Source organism: Arachis hypogaea, chromosome 1 (genome assembly GCF_003086295.3).
Source record: "Arachis hypogaea cultivar Tifrunner chromosome 1, arahy.Tifrunner.gnm2.J5K5, whole genome shotgun sequence".
NCBI lineage: Eukaryota > Viridiplantae > Streptophyta > Magnoliopsida > Fabales > Fabaceae > Arachis > Arachis hypogaea.
Window position 1 is genome coordinate 18,333,971 of NC_092036.1, and position 18,932 is coordinate 18,352,902.

Below are 18,932 nucleotides of genomic sequence, written 5' to 3' on the forward strand. Positions count from 1 at the left end.
AATTAATGTATAAAAAAATTATTTAATTAATGACAAATTAATATATGATAGTGGCGTGAATTTAAAAAAATAGATAATAAAAAAATTAATAAAAAATAATCAAGCAAGATTTTTTTAACTTATTTAATATTTATTAATTATTACAATAATTAATAAAGATTAAATAAAACAAGTTATGGTTGGTTATTTTTTGTCTTTTTAGCAATATCGTTTATAAATAAAAAATGTCTAGAAAACCAATTATAATATTAACTAATCCTTTTTTATTTTTAATTTTAAAATTTAAAAAATTAGAATAATAGGAGTTTTTTTTTTATAACAGACTTGTTTTTAACTAGTTGGCCGAAGTTAGTTTCTCTCTTAATTGGTCTCTTAACAAAACCGTTAAAAATATAATACAAATGATATAAATAAAATCAAAATTAAAACTTTTTTGCCTATTTTTAGCTGAATTTTGTTCACAAATATTTTCGCTTAAATATTATCACAATTTCATAGCTACTTAACACATTGTTTGGAAAGAATATAGAAGAAAAGAAAATATAAAAAAAATTGGATAAAAATATGAGTTTTTTTATATTTGGATGAAAAAGGAAAACGAAGTGAAAAAAAATAATGTGAGATCCACCAAAATAATTTTCAAAAAAATGAGATAAAAATGAAAAAATATATAAATAAATATAAAATTATTAATTCACTCTTTGATCGATTAAAAAAATAAAAGACATAAGATTACTAATATAAATTTTTTTATTATAATTTTTTTATTTTTCTTTTATCCAACCAAATTTTTTTTTTTCATATACTTTCTCTTTATCTAAACTATACATAAAATAATTTATTTTTTTATTTTCTTTTTCCGTTTCTTCCATTCAAACAAAATGTTAGTCTATTAACACCTCCGAAAGTCCAAACAGAAATCCACCACTTTGTTGTTGATTATTTTGAGCTGAGTGATAGTGTTTGTAATAACATCTGTCTCTGCAAGAGAAAAAGCCGTTGCCGCCTTCAGCTTCGGTATCCATCACTTTCAAAGACCAACAAAAAAACGATATTGCCGCGTGTTTCAGACAAGTGATAAATCAGGCTCATACAAGTTATTGATGACGTGGCACAACATTAGGCCCTACCTGTCGGTTATAGTGTGGAAACCTTGCGTGGTTCATGGCCCACATGTCCCATACTTACGCTACAAACAAAATAATGAAAAATACTAAAAGTTCATATCTTGTCTCCCTAACCTAGCTAGTATTCAAGTGTAACAAGTAGAAGTAGAACGAATAGTATTTGCTTCCTGCTACCTACATGCACGTTTTCAATTTGGAAAAGTATAGGATATCAACATATTATCTGCCAACTTCTGCCAATTCTTATTTATAATTGTGTTTCATGGAAGTGTGTTCGTGGATGTGTCTAATAATTAATATATTTTAAATACATATATAAAGAGACACATCCAGAAAATATATCTATAAAGACACTTCTATTAAACACAGTTATAAAAAAGACATTTTTATTAGACACATCTACGAACACACTTCCATAAAACACAATTATAAATAAGAGTTGGTAGAAGTTGGCAGATATACTGTTGGTAAAGTAGCGGAACCGTTTCAATTTTTCATTATTTTTTTCAATTCAATTAATTTCAGACCGCCAATATCACTCTATAAATAGCCACATCTCATTTCACAAATCCATTGCTCCCATTCTTCTAAGTTTCTCACTCACCTCTATCGACCTAGAGCTATATAGCTAGCAATCCCATTTTCATTTGCAAAGCCCATTCCTCTATATACTTCAATTAGTTATTATCATGGCCATTGTTTCTGAGTTCTCATTGTCTTCTCATTATCTTGGTTGTGATGATGAGAAGAATGCTAAAGCTATTCAGTTTATTGAAGAAATGACCCAAAATCCTGACCGTGTGCAAGAGAGAGTACTGGCTGAGATTTTGGGCCAAAACGGCGAAACCGAATACCTGAAACGGTTTCAGCTTACCGGTGCAAAAGACCGTGAGACGTTCAAGTCTAAGGTTCCTATTGTTAGTTATGAAGATTTGCAGCCTTATATTCAACGCATTGCTAATGGTGACCGTTCCCCTATCTTATGTGCTCACCCAATCTCTGAATTTCTCACTAGGTATGTACACATAGGCACATACATTCTGAGATGTATTAGTCATATTAATTAGTATATTATAAATTCTTTATTGTTTTTGTTCTTTTAATTTTGCTCAAGTAAATGCGAATTGTGTCTGTTGTGAATTGCATGCAGTTCTGGAACTTCCGGTGGAGAAAGAAAATTGATGCCAACCATTGTTCAAGATCATGACCGCCGTCAATTACTTTACAGCCTCCTCATGCCAGTGATGAGCCTGTAATTCTCTTTTCTTTCACTAGTTAATTCTTATATATTGTTAAAATTTTATCAGATATTCTAAGAAGATAAAATTTGCTGCATACCATTCCTTACCTAGTAAAACACTACTATTAAAATTGAAGAGATTTTTCATAAGAAAATATGAGAAAGTATAAGGGAATAATTTTTTTTCTTCTGATCAACTTAAATAATAGGTTAAAAAAATTAATTTTAATTTTAAAATTTAAATTTTAAATTAATTAAATATATTCATATTTAGTAGGTCTAAATTGTAGTTTATTGTTTACATGATTCACAATTTCTGTTATCTATATAATAGAATTGAAAAAATATTTATTGGAACTTGATATTTCATATATATTACTAAAATAGACAAAAATTATTGAATGTGATTCTACTATTAAAGATGAAGAGATTTCTTAGATAAAAATTATAGATAAAAATAAATGACTAAAAGTATTTATTTTTAGAACATGTATTTAAATTTACTTAATGAACTTGTGATACTTTTTTTTCCATAATATGTATTAAATACAAATTTTTAAAAAATGAATAAATCATGAAAAGTATAATAAAATTTAAAATATGTTAATTTAAACCTTTAAATATCGAATCTTCAATTTCCAAAATTTTATTAAAATGTTTTTGTTTTAGAAAACTACAGTTTTATATTTGAGCTAAAATGATAAATTCAGATGTTTAATTTATTGGAATTTATGTGAATTTGTACGAGTTTATCAAGTTGAGCGGAATTTATCTAGATGTCAGTCAACAAGAGAGTTAGCTTGTTGGTGATGCAATAAACTCCAGAGCTCATAAAAGTTAAAGAGTTGAAGAAAGACAATCGTATGACTTTTACGTTTTTCAAGTTAATTAACACAAACATGCATGGTTTTCACAGATACGTGCCTAATTTGGACAAAGGCAAAGCTCTCAACTTCCTCTTCATCAAAGCAGAAACCAAGACCCCAAGTGGCTTAGTGGCACGCCCAGTGCTTACCAGCTATTACAAGAGCGACCACTTCAAGAACCGACCCTACGACCCATACAACGTCTACACCAGTCCAAACGAAGCAATCCTTTGCCCAGACTCCTTCCAAAGCATGTACACTCAGATGCTATGCGGCCTCATCATGCGCCACGACGTCCTCCGTGTCGGTGCCGTCTTCGCCTCCGGCCTCCTTCGCGCCATCCGCTTCCTCCAGCTAAATTGGGATCAATTAGCACACGACATCGCCACTGGAACACTAAGCCCCAAAATCACCGACCATTCTCTCAAGGAGTGCATGTCCAAGATCCTGAAACCGGATACGGAGCTTGCCAATTTCGTCAGAAACGAATGCGTCCAAGAAAATTGGGAAAGAATAATCACAAGAATTTGGCCTAACACGAAGTACCTTGACGTGATTGTAACTGGGGCCATGGCGCAGTATATTCCAACGCTTGATTACTACAGCGGTGGGTTACCGCTAGCGTGCACCATGTATGCCTCGTCGGAGTGCTACTTCGGGCTTAACCTTAAGCCTATTTGCAACCCCTCGGATGTTTCTTACACCATAATGCCGAACATGGGTTACTTCGAGTTCTTACCCCACAACGACTCAGCTTCAGCGCGTGGCTCCCACTCGCCAGAACCGCGCCTGGTGGATCTAGCCCAAGTTGAATACGGAAAGTTGTATGAGTTAGTTATAACTACCTATTCGGGGCTGTGCCGTTACCGTGTAGGGGACATTCTCCAAGTCACGGGGTTCCACAACAAAGCGCCGCAGTTCCGGTTCGTGAGGCGAAAGAACGTCTTATTAAGCATCGACTCGGATAAAACCGACGAGGCGGAGCTCCAGAGAGCTGTGGAGAGCGCGTCGACGCTCCTGAAGGAGTTCGACACGAGCGTAGCGGAGTACACAAGCTTCGCCGACACGGGTTCCATCCCTGGACACTACGTGATATACTGGGAGCTTTTGATGAAGGAGGCTTCGATGGCACCATTGCCAGAAGAGGTTCTGAACCGGTGTTGCTTGGCGATGGAGGAATCGCTAAACTCGGTTTATCGACAGGGAAGAGTGGCAGACCGTTCTATTGGGCCGTTGGAGATTCGTGTTGTGAAGAGTGGAACGTTTGAGGAGCTTATGGACTATGCTATTTCGAAAGGCGCGTCAATTAACCAGTACAAGGTTCCGAGGTGCGTGAGCTTCACGCCCCTAACGGAGATACTAAACTCTAGGGTGGTTTCTGTGCATTTCAGCCCAGCTGAACCACACTGGACTCCGGAACGACGCCGTTGAATGGTTACCCTGAAATGGTACAAAAGGAGAAGAACAAAAGGGGTGTTTGTTATGCGCTTTTGCACAGTGTTGTCTTTCTATGTTACCTTTTTGTTTCCCACTTCTACTAGTTGGCATGTGGCTAGTGGAAATTGAACAGTTAGTTGGTTGTCTGCGTTCATGAAATAATTGCAACTCGGTGCATTATGTAATTGTCATTTATATGTTGGCGGCCACTTAAACGAAGCAATGAAAAATGACTTCTGCTGAAGCTGTCCTTTTGATTGAGACAAGTGTCCCTGCCACATAATTTACTTTTTAGTTTGGTCTAATTTTAGTTATAGTTTATTTATTGAACGGTATTAAACTAGATCATAGGTTCAAATTATATAGGGTCTACATGATTCAATCTTGATTCCAAGATTGGGTCTAAATCTAAATAATTTAGGATTAATTTAGTATGATGTTATCCTAGATCGAATAAAAATTTTAAAAATAGATTTAATTATTATTTAAAATTTTAAATTGGGTTAAAATAAATTTGACTTCACTCGATTTATGTGCATTATAGGAGGACTAATATATATATATATATATATATATATATATATATATTAAATTAATTTTAATATTATGTTATATAATTATAAGTTTATTGTTTTGTTTTTAATTATATTTATTGAATTAAAAAATAGATAAAAAAAGTATGAAATTAGAATTTATAGACAAATTCAAGTTTAAGTATGGTTATCAACTTCTCTATAATAAGTATCTTTATTTCTTTTATAAATGAGTGCATTATAATTTTTTGACATAAAATTTATCAAAATCCAGACTTCACCTGGCCGAAATCCGGTTTTAGTGTGGTCCGAAAGTAGTGTGATTTTACCGAATTTAGGATCGAGTAAGGGTTTCAAAAATAAATCTGGTCATTAGGTCTAAGTCAAGACGAACCCAGTTTCATCCGGCCCATGTGCACCCCTATTATATGGTTTAAATTTAAAAATAACAATATATTTTTAGGTTAATATTTTTACTAATAAATTTATTTAATTTTTTTTCTTTCAATAATAAAAATAAAAAACTAAAAAATAAGTTATAATTTGTATATCTAAATATAAATAAATATAATAAAATAAATTATCTTAAAAAAATTAATTAATTAAATAGTTAATTTAAATCTAAAAAATTAGACAAATGTTTATATTTATAATTAAATTAAATATTTACTAAGTGTTAACAATTATACTTTATTAGTTATTGAAATATTTTTTTAATAAAAATTAGTAGTCTAATTTAAAGTTAAGAATAGTGTTTCGATTGTAATTAATTGTTAAGTATAATTTTTATTTAAAATAAATTGTTATTTTATTTAAAATGTACTACTATAATTATAATTAATTATACATTAGAGCATTTTTAATGCTAGTTTCAGTTTTAATTTTATTTTGAGTCTTAAAAAATATTTATGGAATCATATATTATAAATAGTTATTTAAAATTTAAAGTAAAAAATTGTTCTTCTAATACTTAGTCTTAATTCATTTAGAATTTTATATTTTTTAATTATTTTATCAACATAATTATACAAACGATAAAATTTTATTAGTTTTCTATTAAAGTGATATTGTATTTGTAAAATGAATTTAAAGTATGATTTAATCTAAAATTTTTGTTTATACATATAAATAAATAATAATTAGTAATCTGATTGAATAAAAAATTGAGTATTATTTAATTAAGTTTATAATCATAACAACAAGAAAAAATGTTAATTAGTTCTTAATATCAATTTTAGAGTCTAATTTGATGTGATGATCTAAAATTGTATTTTACACTTCTAATTAAGTATCAAGTAGTGATTTTGAATTTTTGATCGAACTTAAAGTATTATTACATGTAAATTTTACTCTAGCACTCAAATCTAAGTGTTATTTTATTTGTTCTAATATAGACCACAATTTGATGCAAAGTTCATTCTTAAACCTCTAATTAAGTGTGAGTCAGTGATTTAGATTATTAAATTTAGAGCATCACTTTAATTTTGATGTGACATATGCTCTTACACATCTATCTAACTAAGTATCAATTAGTAATTTGAATTAAATATAAAGTATCACTTCATATATAACTAAGTGTGATTATTATGAACATAAATTAAAAGTTAATTTGTTCTCAAGATAACAATCAGAACATTATTTGATGTGAATTTTGCTATTATCACTACAAAATTTTTACTAATTGGTGGAGGTTTTATATAGGAAGTTTTTGAAAACTTTTTCAATATCATCTATTTGCAGCAATTTATAAAATTCCTCTAAATAACTTTGAACATCTTAAAATAGCTACAGAATATAGATCCGAAGGCCCACCCAACGCTCAAAGCCTATACCAAAGAAGGGAAAATAAACGAGACCTGCTAATTGAAACCTTGAATTGTAGTCGTCGACATCGCCGTCACCGCCGCTGCCACCACCACTACCACCGGCTACCATAGCCATTCATCTCTTTGCCGCTAGCGCCAATGCCACCACGTGCTTTGACAATCTCTTTTTCCGTTGTCTCTTCCGTCGACGCATCTCCTGAGGTCGCGATAGTAATTTTTGAAATCTCCTTCTGCATTCTTTTATGCATTCTTATGGAAGCTTTTTTTCTTTTTGTTAATTTTGTGATTTCCTCCACATTAATTTAGTTTGATTGATTACTCCTCTAATTTGGGATTTGCCTTGTTACTTTTGCGATTATTCAGTAACTTGATCGCGATACAATTAGTATTGATATTTTTGCTTACTAATTTTGTGACAAAATTTTTGTTATAATGCAAGGAAGGAATTTAGTTTAGACACTATTGAAATTTTGAGAATTCAAAGCTAATGTGTGATAACATGCTTAAGTGGACGAAGAAATTTGGTTCAGACACTATTGTAGAGGTATTTCTTTGAATTCGTTAGATATGTCATATTATCATGCTTAATTGTTAGTTTGAGTTAGGGTGTATTGTTGTATAGGACTTTGATTTCAAGGAAATCAATGAAGTGATAAGCCTGTCTTTCTATTCTGTGAATATTCGCTATTTTTGTTTCTTTATCTATGCTAAATTCAAATATAAATGAACTGCGGACACTTTCTACACCATGCTAATACTCATGATGCTTAGTTAAGTTTATGTAAGTTTTAACATAAGTAGTTAATTTCAAGATTACTGGATTGCCACTACTTTTACCTATGCTGATGCATGATTGCTTATCTATTGCCACTAATTGCATGTGAATTCGTTTTACCTATGTTAATGCATGATTGCTTTAATTCTTCTGTAAAGACCTAATTGTTGATTTGTTGTCCTCGTTGCTTTCTTTTTCCCCCTTATATATGAATATGAAGCTTGCATCTCTTGCCCTTCTAGAAAAGATGATTATCTATAATTCTCTTTGAAATCTAAATTGTATGACAACAGTGTTCTCTCTTTGTTTTGCTGACTTTTCAATTTTAGCTGCATATTTATATGAGGCTAGTTTTATTTCAATTAATACTTTTGTCTCAATTTACTTTCTATTAATGAATTAAGTATGTCGATTTTAGAATCACGCTAATTTAGGAAGAATTGCTTAAAAAATTGTAACATAATAGTGCATATGTCTTAGCAAAAGATGAACAGATTATTAAATGGCTTTCTAATGTTAATTATGAGACAATCTGATAGTTAATTGTCATGTGTAATATTGTTATGAAGGGTCTTGATTGATAATATCTTCTATAAGATTTTGGACATACTGGATAATACAAGTGGTCGAGCCATAGGCGAACATCACTTGTGAAGTTAATGATTTTTTTTAAATCGGTATTATCAGTGGACATTTTCCTACTTTAAATCTTTGCTTTTATAAGGCAAAGTTTAAATCAACAGTATATTAAAAGGACAAAAGCTACACCTTACTGAATTTTAAATTCAAGTTAAAAATTTCCTCTTGATTAGAATTTGTAGCACTATTAACTTGTGTTTATATCTTACTAAATTATATACAGAGTGGTCTTGACCATGGTCCCTAGGATTACTAAAGGAATTATATTCTTTTTTGTTTAAATCATTTCCATGCTATTAGTATTGATTCCAAATTAGTCAAAGAATTGAATTTAGTTTCTCAAATAATTTAATTCTACGATGATATATTAAATTGATTGTTAGTTCTATATTATCTTCATGACTGGGATTTTTGGCTCCTCCTCCTTTCAATATTAAACCTGTAGTTTTGCCAATTGAAAAATGCATAATGAATTAATTATATGTATTGCTTAAGAGAAATGGTATTTTTTGCTTTGAATCCATAATTATAATTCCTGTCAAATGTTGGTGTTGGTATTTTTCTTCCAAGCAACTTACGACAAGCTTTTGATGGATGTAATGTCACTTTCATCAGGTCCATACCAACTTTGGAAGTGTTGGGAGAGAGTTCTTTAATGTCAGTCCTAAGATAGAATTGGACAAATCACATGAAAAAGACAATATGTTCTTCAAATGGACAAATAATTCTGGTTTGTAATTCCTCCTGAAAAGTGCTATTTTGTTAGAATTTGTTGCATGAACCTGTTAGATTGGTCTGTTTAGTAAAGTGAATTTGGTATTACTTAACCGATATCCATTCACTCAGCTTTTTGTATAGTGAATCATGCAGGAACTGCACTTATTTGGAAGATCCTAGAACATGCATTGCATGAATAGGTCTTGTATTTTTACAATTGAACAAATTCCAATTGCCCTTTGCTTTTGTAATTAGACTAATAGTTATCTTGTTTTCAACTTTTTATATAGGTCAATGGGAATGAAATTGCTTCAATATCACTGTTGACATGGCAAAATGAGTTCTGGTATCTTTCTTTCGTCATGTAAATTTGCTGAATGTGATTAGCCTCTATAAAATTTATAAAGAAAGTCATATTTACAAACTCAATAATGTGTAAACTCAATTTTAAAACATAAACTTTTAGGATTCTGGAGTCTTTTCTTTGTCTTCATGATAAAGTTTTCCAAGCTGTTGTTGATGTTACTGTGAGCCAATCTCCAAGCTAGAATGAAAGACAGGTCCAAATTTTTCAGACTTTCTGTGCTTTTGGTTCTTTCATTACAATTTCCAGGATTTTTAATTCAACTTTCCTTGCCACAGGGAACAACTTCTGTCTTTGCTAATTTTGTCAAGAACTTCACTATGGGAAAATCAAATCCAAATGCAAATCAACCAGCTCATCATAATATTTTGGAGAATCTAGAACAATTATTCTCAAATCCTCCCTTCTTAAAGCCTTCATCAAGCACAGTTGATTTACTTGATGATTTCAACCTTGACTTAGGTCTGTCCGTAATTTCTTCTTCTGCTACCATCTATATCTTATTTATGAAACTTTTTACTTTCTCTTGCAGATGATATTTATATTGATGAACCCATAGTCCTTTTACCTATATAGAATTTTAATTTTACCAAAAGTAACATTTTAAACTTTTTATTTTTTATGTGCTTGACATTGTACCAATTTTAAACAGTGTTAAGTATTGGCCTAGAGTCTTTTGATAGTTGTAGACATTAGAAGCCCCAAGTTATATAATATCTCTTTAGTTACAATTTTTTTATCAAGCAATAAGGATGGTAGCTATCTAGGTGAAGGATTCTTCCAATGTGGTAGTTTGGATTTGATTAAATTTAATTACCTTGTATTGTCAAAGCAGCCTTCATATTACATTTAAAGTTAAATTACAGTGTTTTGATGTCTCAAGCATAAGATCTTTTGATTCTCTTTTTTAATTAGTGCAATTTACTATTGATAATTTATTTCATAGGACTACATAATTCATAGTGCATACTATTTTGATTGGCTTATTAATGCTTAAAATGCAAGCATAGCAAAAATTTTGTTTAGAAATTCTAACTGATCTATTTGCAGATAGTATTCTTGGCAAATACATAATTCATTTGAACTGACCACATATCCCATTTTAAAAACTTGTTTATTTTTTAGATATACTTAAGGAATCATGAGGATCTAGAATGTTATTGCTTTCAGTTTTAGTTCAATCTTCTCAGTTTCTAGTGAACTTTAATGTATCTTGTTCTGAGCTATATATATTATATATTATTCTCACACTAGTTTTTAACAATAACGTATCTTGCAGATTAAATTGCTTGATTTGTTCCTGCTATCAGCTGCAGAGATTGATTGACTTAACAACTACCACTCACAAGTCTGGAAAAAGTTATAATATTTGTGGTTGACCTTTTTGAGACAGTCTGCAATATCATGTATAGGAAATCCATGCAATGCAAGATTATTCCTTTTTTAACTCCACTTAATTTCTATTTTGTATGATTGAATGTTTCATAATGCTTTCAGGTGTCGCAATTGTTGGATGGCTCTGCTCGACAGTTGCTTTGGGACAACACAAGGCCTATTATGCAATGAGACTTGACAGAAGCTAATGGATTTTCATGTTAAGGTCCCATACCACTCATGTTTCAGGTTCACATTCTGGCGTATCTCACTCCTTCCTCGCTTTCTCTCTAATCAATCTGCATAATTCATATAACAAACTATGTGTATAATAAGAGTGAGAATTAGAGGCTGTAGATATCTCAAGTCAACTCTAAATCATATTCATTGGATTTTAGACTTTTAGTTGGGCAAGACGAGCAATCTAGCCGTTTGCAGTTGCAACTCAGCAATTACAATTTTATATTCTTTATATAGATTTCTTTTTACAAGACTCTTATTGAATCGAACATTATCATTTATCAACACTTTGTATTTGAAGAAGAAACTTTGAATTTAGTTTCTCAAATAATTTAATTCTATGATGATAAATTAAATTGATCCTTTGTATATAATTGTTAGTATATGATTGCTAATGTATATAATGCATAAAATATATACATGTATGTGAATGCAATCCACTAATGCATGATATTTTATTTATCTTCTAATTATTCTCTTTTATTTCTTTAGTTTTTAAATTTTGATATTAAAAAATAAATTTTTAGTTTGAGAATATGTAAATGAGATGAGATTAATGAATGATTTGAAATTAAAAATAAATAACTACAAGGTTTGTGGAGGTTTGAAAATCTCACAAAATAGTTAATTTGTGTTAAATTAAAATTCAAATTGTGGGAGTTTTAAACTGTCACAAAAATAATTTAAAATTGCCACAAAAGTTCAATATAAAACCCCCACTGAACATACCAAAAACCTCCACAAAAGACCTTGTGGCACCTCAAATTTTGGGGCTTTTAGAAACTCCCACAAACCATTTGGCGGGGTTATAAACCTCCACAAATAAGAAAAAAAACTGTTACAAATAAACAAAAACCTTGTAGTGTACTTTTCTAATTAAGTATTAATATCGAGTTTAGAGTATTATTTCATATTAAGTTTATTTTTGTATCCAAAAATTAGCATCAATTAATTTTTTATGAGATTAAATTTAGTATATGAATTGATTTGAATTTTTATACTAAAAATCTTAAAAAACTTACTTAAATTTAGAGTATGATTTAATTTAAAAATTTTGTTTGTACATATAATTAAATGATAATTAGTGATCTGATCATATAAAAATTTGAACATAATTTAATTTAAAGTTCATACTCATAACAACAACAAAAAGTGTTAACTAGTTTTTATTATCAAATTTAGAGTATGATTTGATGTAGTCATATGAAGTTTTCTTGTGCACTTCTAATTAAGTATGAATTAGTGATTTCAATCAAATTTAAAGCATTATTATATATGAAATTTACTCTTACGCTGAAAATTAATATTAATTAGAAGTTGAGATCTAATATAGAACATAACTTAATGTCAAATTCACTGTTAAATCTCTAATTAAGTGTGAATTAGTGATTTAGAATAAATTTAGAGCACTATTTTATGTAAATTAATGATTAAGATAAACTTTAAAAAGTAATTTTGATATGAAATATACTCTCATACATCTATTAATTAGTAATTTGAATTAAATACCGAGTATCACTTCATGTATGATTATTTGTAAATCTAAAACTAAAAGTTGATTTGTTCTTGAGATGATATTTAGAATATTATTTGATGTGAATTTTACTACTATTTCCTTAAAGGTTAAGTACTTTTTTCGTCCTTAAGGTCTTGGGTCAAAATCAAAATCGTTCCGATCTTTTTTTCGTATTAAAATCATCCTCAACGATACAAAACGTTATAAAATCGTCCTTTTGTCCATAAACAATATTTTTATCACAATTTTACCCTTAAAAAAACCCTCCCCCTACCCCGCCCCCACCCCCACTAACCCCAACTCCCTTCATCAATCATCATCATCACCAAACATCTTTCTCTCTTTCTTTTCTCCAGATTTTACTCCCATACCAAATTAATTTAAACTAAAAAAATTATAAAATAAAAATAAAAAACAAGAGGCAGAGAGCATTTAAAGGGGTGAGAGAGAAAGTGAAATTGGAGTGGGAACTAGAAAGTATTAAAATTGGAGGAGGGATGTTCGATAGGGAGACCTTCGAATTCATCCTCGTCTAGAAATCGAAGGTGGTGGGCAGTAGTTTCGAAAGATCGGAGGGTGCGAATTTGGTATCGGGTTGGAGATCGATGGGGGTAGAAGGAGTGAGGTCAGTTGTGAGAGGTTGGGAAGGTGGAGAGCGGAGAGTGGCTGGATCGATAGAAGCATCTTCGAGTTCGTCGTCTTCAGCTTCGAATCCCCAACATGGCGGCGCTGCATGTGACGTCTTCTGGGAAGGGAGAGGCGGCGCTTGTAGTAGCTATTGGCTTTCGAAAGATGGTGACGATGGTTGGTAGTTGGAAGGAAGAAGAAGAAGAATGGGAAGAAGGAGGGGCGCACTGAGGGCGGCGGCGGCCAGAAGTTGATGGCAGTAGGTTCTCGTACCGCACCGTCACTTCCTTCCTCCTCTTTCTATTCTTTTTTTTATTTTTCTATTTTTGAAGAATATGAACATCTTTTTTTTAATTTTTTTCTATTGTTGCTGATTTTGGATCTGAAATTACGGTGATGATTTTTTTAAATTATTGTTAAATCTAAAATTTTTATCAACTTATTTTGTGGATGTTGTCATTGCTGTTGATTCATTTTGATTTTGGTGTTACTGAAAGTGTGTTGCTGTTACTGAATTTGTTGAATTTGTTAATGAATTTGTTGTTGCTGAATTTGGTTGTTGTTGTTGCTTAATTTGTTTGTTCACTTGAATAAAAGCTTGTTGTTAATGGAGTTTGAGGAGAGAGAAAATGGGAGTTGGTATAGAGAGAGAAAGGTAGGTGAGGGAAGAAGCTTAGGTTAGGAGTTTGAGTTTATTGAGTTGTTGGGGAGAGAACAAAGTTTGGGTCTTTGGTTGGAGGAAGAAATGAGTTGGGAGGATGACGGAGAAAGAGAGGGATAATGAAGCCATTGCAAATGGTAGAATTTAATCTTTTTATTTTATAATTTATTTTTTACAAGGGTAAATTTGTCTTTTTAGAGTGAAAAGGATGATTTTAAAGCATTTTTAAATGTTGAGGATAATTTTAATAAAAAAAAGGTCGGGTACAATTTTGATTTTGATCATATACGTTAAGGACGAAAAAAGTACTTAACCCTTTCCTTAATTAAGTGTTGATATCAATTTTATAATATTATTTTATAGCAAATTTACTCTTACATCTAAAAATTAGCATCAATTTATTTTTTATAAGATTAAATTTAGATCATAAATTGATGTAAAATTTTTATTAAAGATCTTTAAAAAATTAGTTAGAAAATATTTTAAAAATTTATCGAAACAAATTTTATTGTATTGAATTATTTATTTTTTAAACAAAATCAGAAATTAATGTGTTGTCCAAATTATATATATATATATATATATATATATATATATATATATATCAATTAGTAATTATGTTTTAGGGTATTTAACATTATAAAAATTTATAGATGAATTTGTGAATTTGTATTAATATCTGATTTGTGGATATAAAAATAGTTTACCATCAATAAAATATTACTCTACATTCTTTTTATTCTTTTTATTCTTTTCATCAATACATTTTTTTAAAAATATTCTTATTATCTACCTTTTCTTTCAAACCATGGTAAATACTAAAGGAGTTCCCTCTAATCTTTCGGAAAACCTCAATCCCAAGTCCTAACACATTTTGACATTTTGCATCACTAACCCTAACCATAACCCCAACTCTCTTTGCAAATTTCCAATGCAAATATATTCAGTTGATGGGATGGCTACTACCGACATTTACCGCGTGGACCTACATTCCTCTCTGCTTGCCTTGTTCCTTCTTATGCGTTGGTACTCATTTCTGCTCGTGGAAGTTGTGCTCGCGTTTTTCTTTGTTCAGAGTCTTCTGCTCACATGCTTAGTCTCTCTGCCTCTGAAATCTAAAGCCTTATCCTTCTTGCGTTTTTCCTTGTTCGTTTACTCTCACGGTTGCCGGAGAACGTCGCAAGTCAGTTTAGGTAGGTGATCTCCGATTATTGTGTTTCTGACTTTCCATTGTGTATTGTCTAGTTCTACTGGCTTTCTGTTATTCTTATATATAACGGTTTTACTGGTTTATGTTTAAATATTTTTCTTCTTGAAGTACTTGAAGAACATAAGTAAAGTTGCTCCCTGGATCAATTACATGATTCTTTTGGCATTTGAAATAATTGAATGTTGATTGATAGTGTTGAAACAGGGCTAAGATTGCTGTCAAGCTAAAATATTGAGGCATGCTTTGAACATCAACATCTCATTTCATTCCTTCTTTTTTTTTATGCATAAAATGTTTTAGAGTTGAATACTCATGATGACCATCATCATTGGTTATGATTTTTAACCATTATCTTTTTTTGTTTAATTTTGATTTAATTTCCATTATCATCCACATATATAAACAAGTGAAACGAATTTTTATATTTTTTTTATTTTTTTATTTTCTGCTACTTCCTTTAATTTCTTGCCCTTAAGGTGACAGAAGAAAAGGTGGGGGATAGAATCATTGCACTCCAGCAACTAATGTTGCCATTTGGAGAGGCGAGTTTTCAAAAATATTGTGATGAAATATATTTTTATAGTCTCATTAGATGTTATTAAATCTATTTCTATTTCTATAGTTTCTATTTGGTGTATCTCCTGAGGCTTTCATTTGTGTTTCAAGGAAACGAATTCTTTTAGTAATTCCCTTACGAAGTTCATTCGAACCATTGTTGCTGAGGAGATACGTGCTTTATTCTCCACAATAAGCGACCAGGAAAAAAGATCGATGCAATCTTGGCCATTGTTTCATCTGGACCCAGATCTGTTGCTGTTCATTATGATGATTGGTGCACGAAATTGTGATCATCAATGGCGCCATCAACATGGTACGCTCAATTGCAATCTCAACTCTTTATCACAACTTCGCAGTACTAGCCAGCAAGTGTACTGGGTCGTCCAAGTAATAAACCTTACGCGAGTAAGGGTCGATCCCACAGAGATTGTTGGTATGAAGCAAGCTATGGTCACCTTGTAAATCTTAGTCAGGCAAACTCAAATGGTTATGAATGATGAATAGAACATAAAGATAAAGATAGAGATTATTATGTAATTCATTGGTGGGAATTTCAGATAAGCGTATGAAGATGCTTTATCCCTTCCGTCTCTCTGCTTTCCTACTGTCTTCATCCAATCCTTCTTCTTCCTTTCCATGGCAAGCTGTATGTAGGGTTTCACCGTTGTCAGTGGCTACCTCCCATCCTCTCAGTGAAAATGTTCAACGCACCCTGTCACGGCACGGCTATTCAGCTGTTGGTTCTCGATCATGTCGGAATAGAATCCAGTGATTCTTTTGCGTCTGTCACTAACGCCCCACAATCGCGAGTTTGAAGCTCGTCACAGTCATTCAATCATTGAATCCTACTCAGAATACCACAGACAAGGTTTAGACCTTCTAGATTCTCTTGAATGCCGCCATCAGTTCTAGCTTATACCACGAAGATTTCGATTAAGGGATCCAAGAGATAAACATTCAAGCCTTGTTTGCTTGTAGAACAGAAGTGGTTGTCAGGCACTCGTTCATAAGTGAGAATGATGATGAGTGTCACATAATCATCACATTCATCATGTTATTGGGTGCAAATGAATATCTTGGAACAAGAACAAGCTGAATTGAATAGAAGAACAATAGTAATTGCATTAATACTCGAGGTACAGCAGAGCTCCACACCTTAATCTATGGTGTGTAGAAACTCCACCGTTGAAAATACATAAGAACAAGGTCTAGGCATGGCCGTGAGGCCAGCCTCCCAATAATCTAAGAACTAGACGTCCAAAGATGATCTAGAGATCTAAAGTGATCAAAAGATTCCAAAGATCAAAAGATCAAAATACAATAGTAAAAGGTCCTACTTATAGAGAACTAGTAGCCTAGGGTTTACAGAGATGAGTAAATGACATAAAAATCCACTTCCGGGCCCACTTGGTGTGTGCTTGGGCTGAGCATTAAAGCATTTTCGTGTAGAGACTTCTCTTGGAGTTAAACGCCAGCTTTTATGCCAGTTTGGGCGTTTAACTCCCATTCTTGTGCCAGTTCCGGCGTTTAACGCCGGGCAGTTTTGAGCTGATTTAGAACGCCGGTTTGGGCCATCAAATCTCGGACAAAGTATAGACTATTATACATTGCTGGAAAGCCCAGGATGTCTACTTTCCAACGCCATTAATAGCACGCCAATTGGGCTTCTGTAGCTCCATAAAATCCACTTCGAGTGCAGGGAGGTCAGAATCCAACAGCATCTGCAGTCCTTTTTAGTCTCTGAATCAGATTTTTGCTCAAGTCCCTCAATTTCAGCCAGAAAATACCTGAAATCACAGAAAAACACACAAACTCATAGTGAAGTCCAGAAAAGTGAATTTTAACTAAAAACTAATAAAAATATACTAAAAACTAACTAAAACATACTAAAAACATACTAAAAACAATGCCAAAAAGCGTACAAATTATCCGCTCATCACAACACCAAACATAAATTGTTGCTTGTCCTCAAGCAACTGAAAATCAAATAAGATAAAAAGAAGAAAATATACAATGAATTCCAAAAACATCTATGAAGATCAGTATTAATTAGATGAGCGGGGCTTTTAGCTTTTTGCCTCTGAACAGTTTTGGCATCTCACTCTATCCTTTGAAATTCAGAATGATTGGCTTCTTTAGGAACTCAGAATCCGGATAGTGTTATTGATTCTCCTAGTTAAGTATGATGATTCTTGAACACAGCTACTTATTGAGTCTTGGCCGTGGCCCAAAGCACTCTGTCTTCCAGTATTACCACCGGATACATACATGCCACAGACACATAATTGGGTGAACCTTTTCAGATTGTGACTCAGCTTTGCTAGAGTCCCCAATTAGAGGTGTCCAGGGTTCTTAAGCACACTCTTTTTGCCTTGGATCACACCTTTATTTCTTTCTTTTTCTCTCTTTTTTTTTCGTTTTCATTTCTCCCTTTTTTTTCGTTTTTCTCCTTCTCTTTTTTTTTTGTATTCACTGCTTTTTCTTGCTTCAAGAATCATTTTTATGATTTTTCAGATCCTCAGTAACATTTCTCCTTTTTCATCATTCTTTCAAGAGCCAACATTCATGAACAACAAATTCAAAAGACATATGCACTGTTTAAGCATACATTCAGAAAACAAAAATATTGCCACCACATCAAAATAATTAATCTGTTATAAAATTCAAAATTCATGCAATTCTTCTCTTTTTTAATTAAGAACATTTTTCATTTAAGAGAGGTGATGGATTCATAGGACATTCATAACTTTAAGGCATAGACACTAAGACACTAATGATCACAAGACACAAACATAGATAAACATAAGCATGATTTTTTTCGAAAAACAGAAAAAGAAAGAACAAGGAAATTAAAGAACGGGTCCACCTTAGTGATGGTGGCTTGTTCTTCCTCTTGAAGACCTTATGGAGTGCTTGAGCTCTGATGAGCGGATAATTTGTACGCTTTTTGGCATTGTTTTTAGTATGTTTTTAGTATGATCTAGTTAGTTTTTAGTATATTTTTATTAGTTTTTAGTTAAAATTCACTTTTCTGGACTTCACTATGAGATTGTGTGTTTTTCTGTGATTTCAGGTATTTTCTGGCTGAAATTGAGGGACCTGAGCAAAAATCTGATTCAGAGACTAAAAAGGACTGCAGATGCTGTTGGATTCTGACCTCCCTGCACTCGAAGTGGATTTTCTGGAGCTACAAAAGCCCAATTGGCGCGCTCTCAACGGCGT

General features: G+C 31.8%; 1 protein-coding gene across 1 annotated transcript; it reads left to right on the top strand.

Annotated features, from left to right (window-relative positions):
• The first annotated feature begins 1,698 nt into the window (after positions 1–1,698).
• LOC112799817 (probable indole-3-acetic acid-amido synthetase GH3.1) lies at positions 1,699–4,931 on the top strand. The gene is made up of 3 exons (XM_025841836.2): positions 1,699–2,142; positions 2,278–2,379; positions 3,284–4,931. Exons 1-3 carry the CDS (start codon positions 1,817–1,819, stop codon positions 4,662–4,664), a joined length of 1,809 nt encoding a protein of 602 aa, XP_025697621.1. The 5' UTR covers positions 1,699–1,816; the 3' UTR covers positions 4,665–4,931.
• The last annotated feature ends 14,001 nt before the right edge of the window (positions 4,932–18,932 follow it).

What these genes read in the sequence shown, in the direction of transcription:
- LOC112799817 (XM_025841836.2), top strand. Translation starts at nt 1,817, where the DNA reads ATGGCCATTGTTTCTGAGTTCTCATTGTCTTCTCATTATCTTGGTTGT. An exon ending in ATCTCTGAATTTCTCACTAG is followed by an intron (nt 2,143 to 2,277) that starts GTATGTACACAT and finishes AATTGCATGCAG; the next exon opens with TTCTGGAACTTCCGGTGGAG. An exon ending in CTCATGCCAGTGATGAGCCT is followed by an intron (nt 2,380 to 3,283) that starts GTAATTCTCTTT and finishes TGGTTTTCACAG; the next exon opens with ATACGTGCCTAATTTGGACA.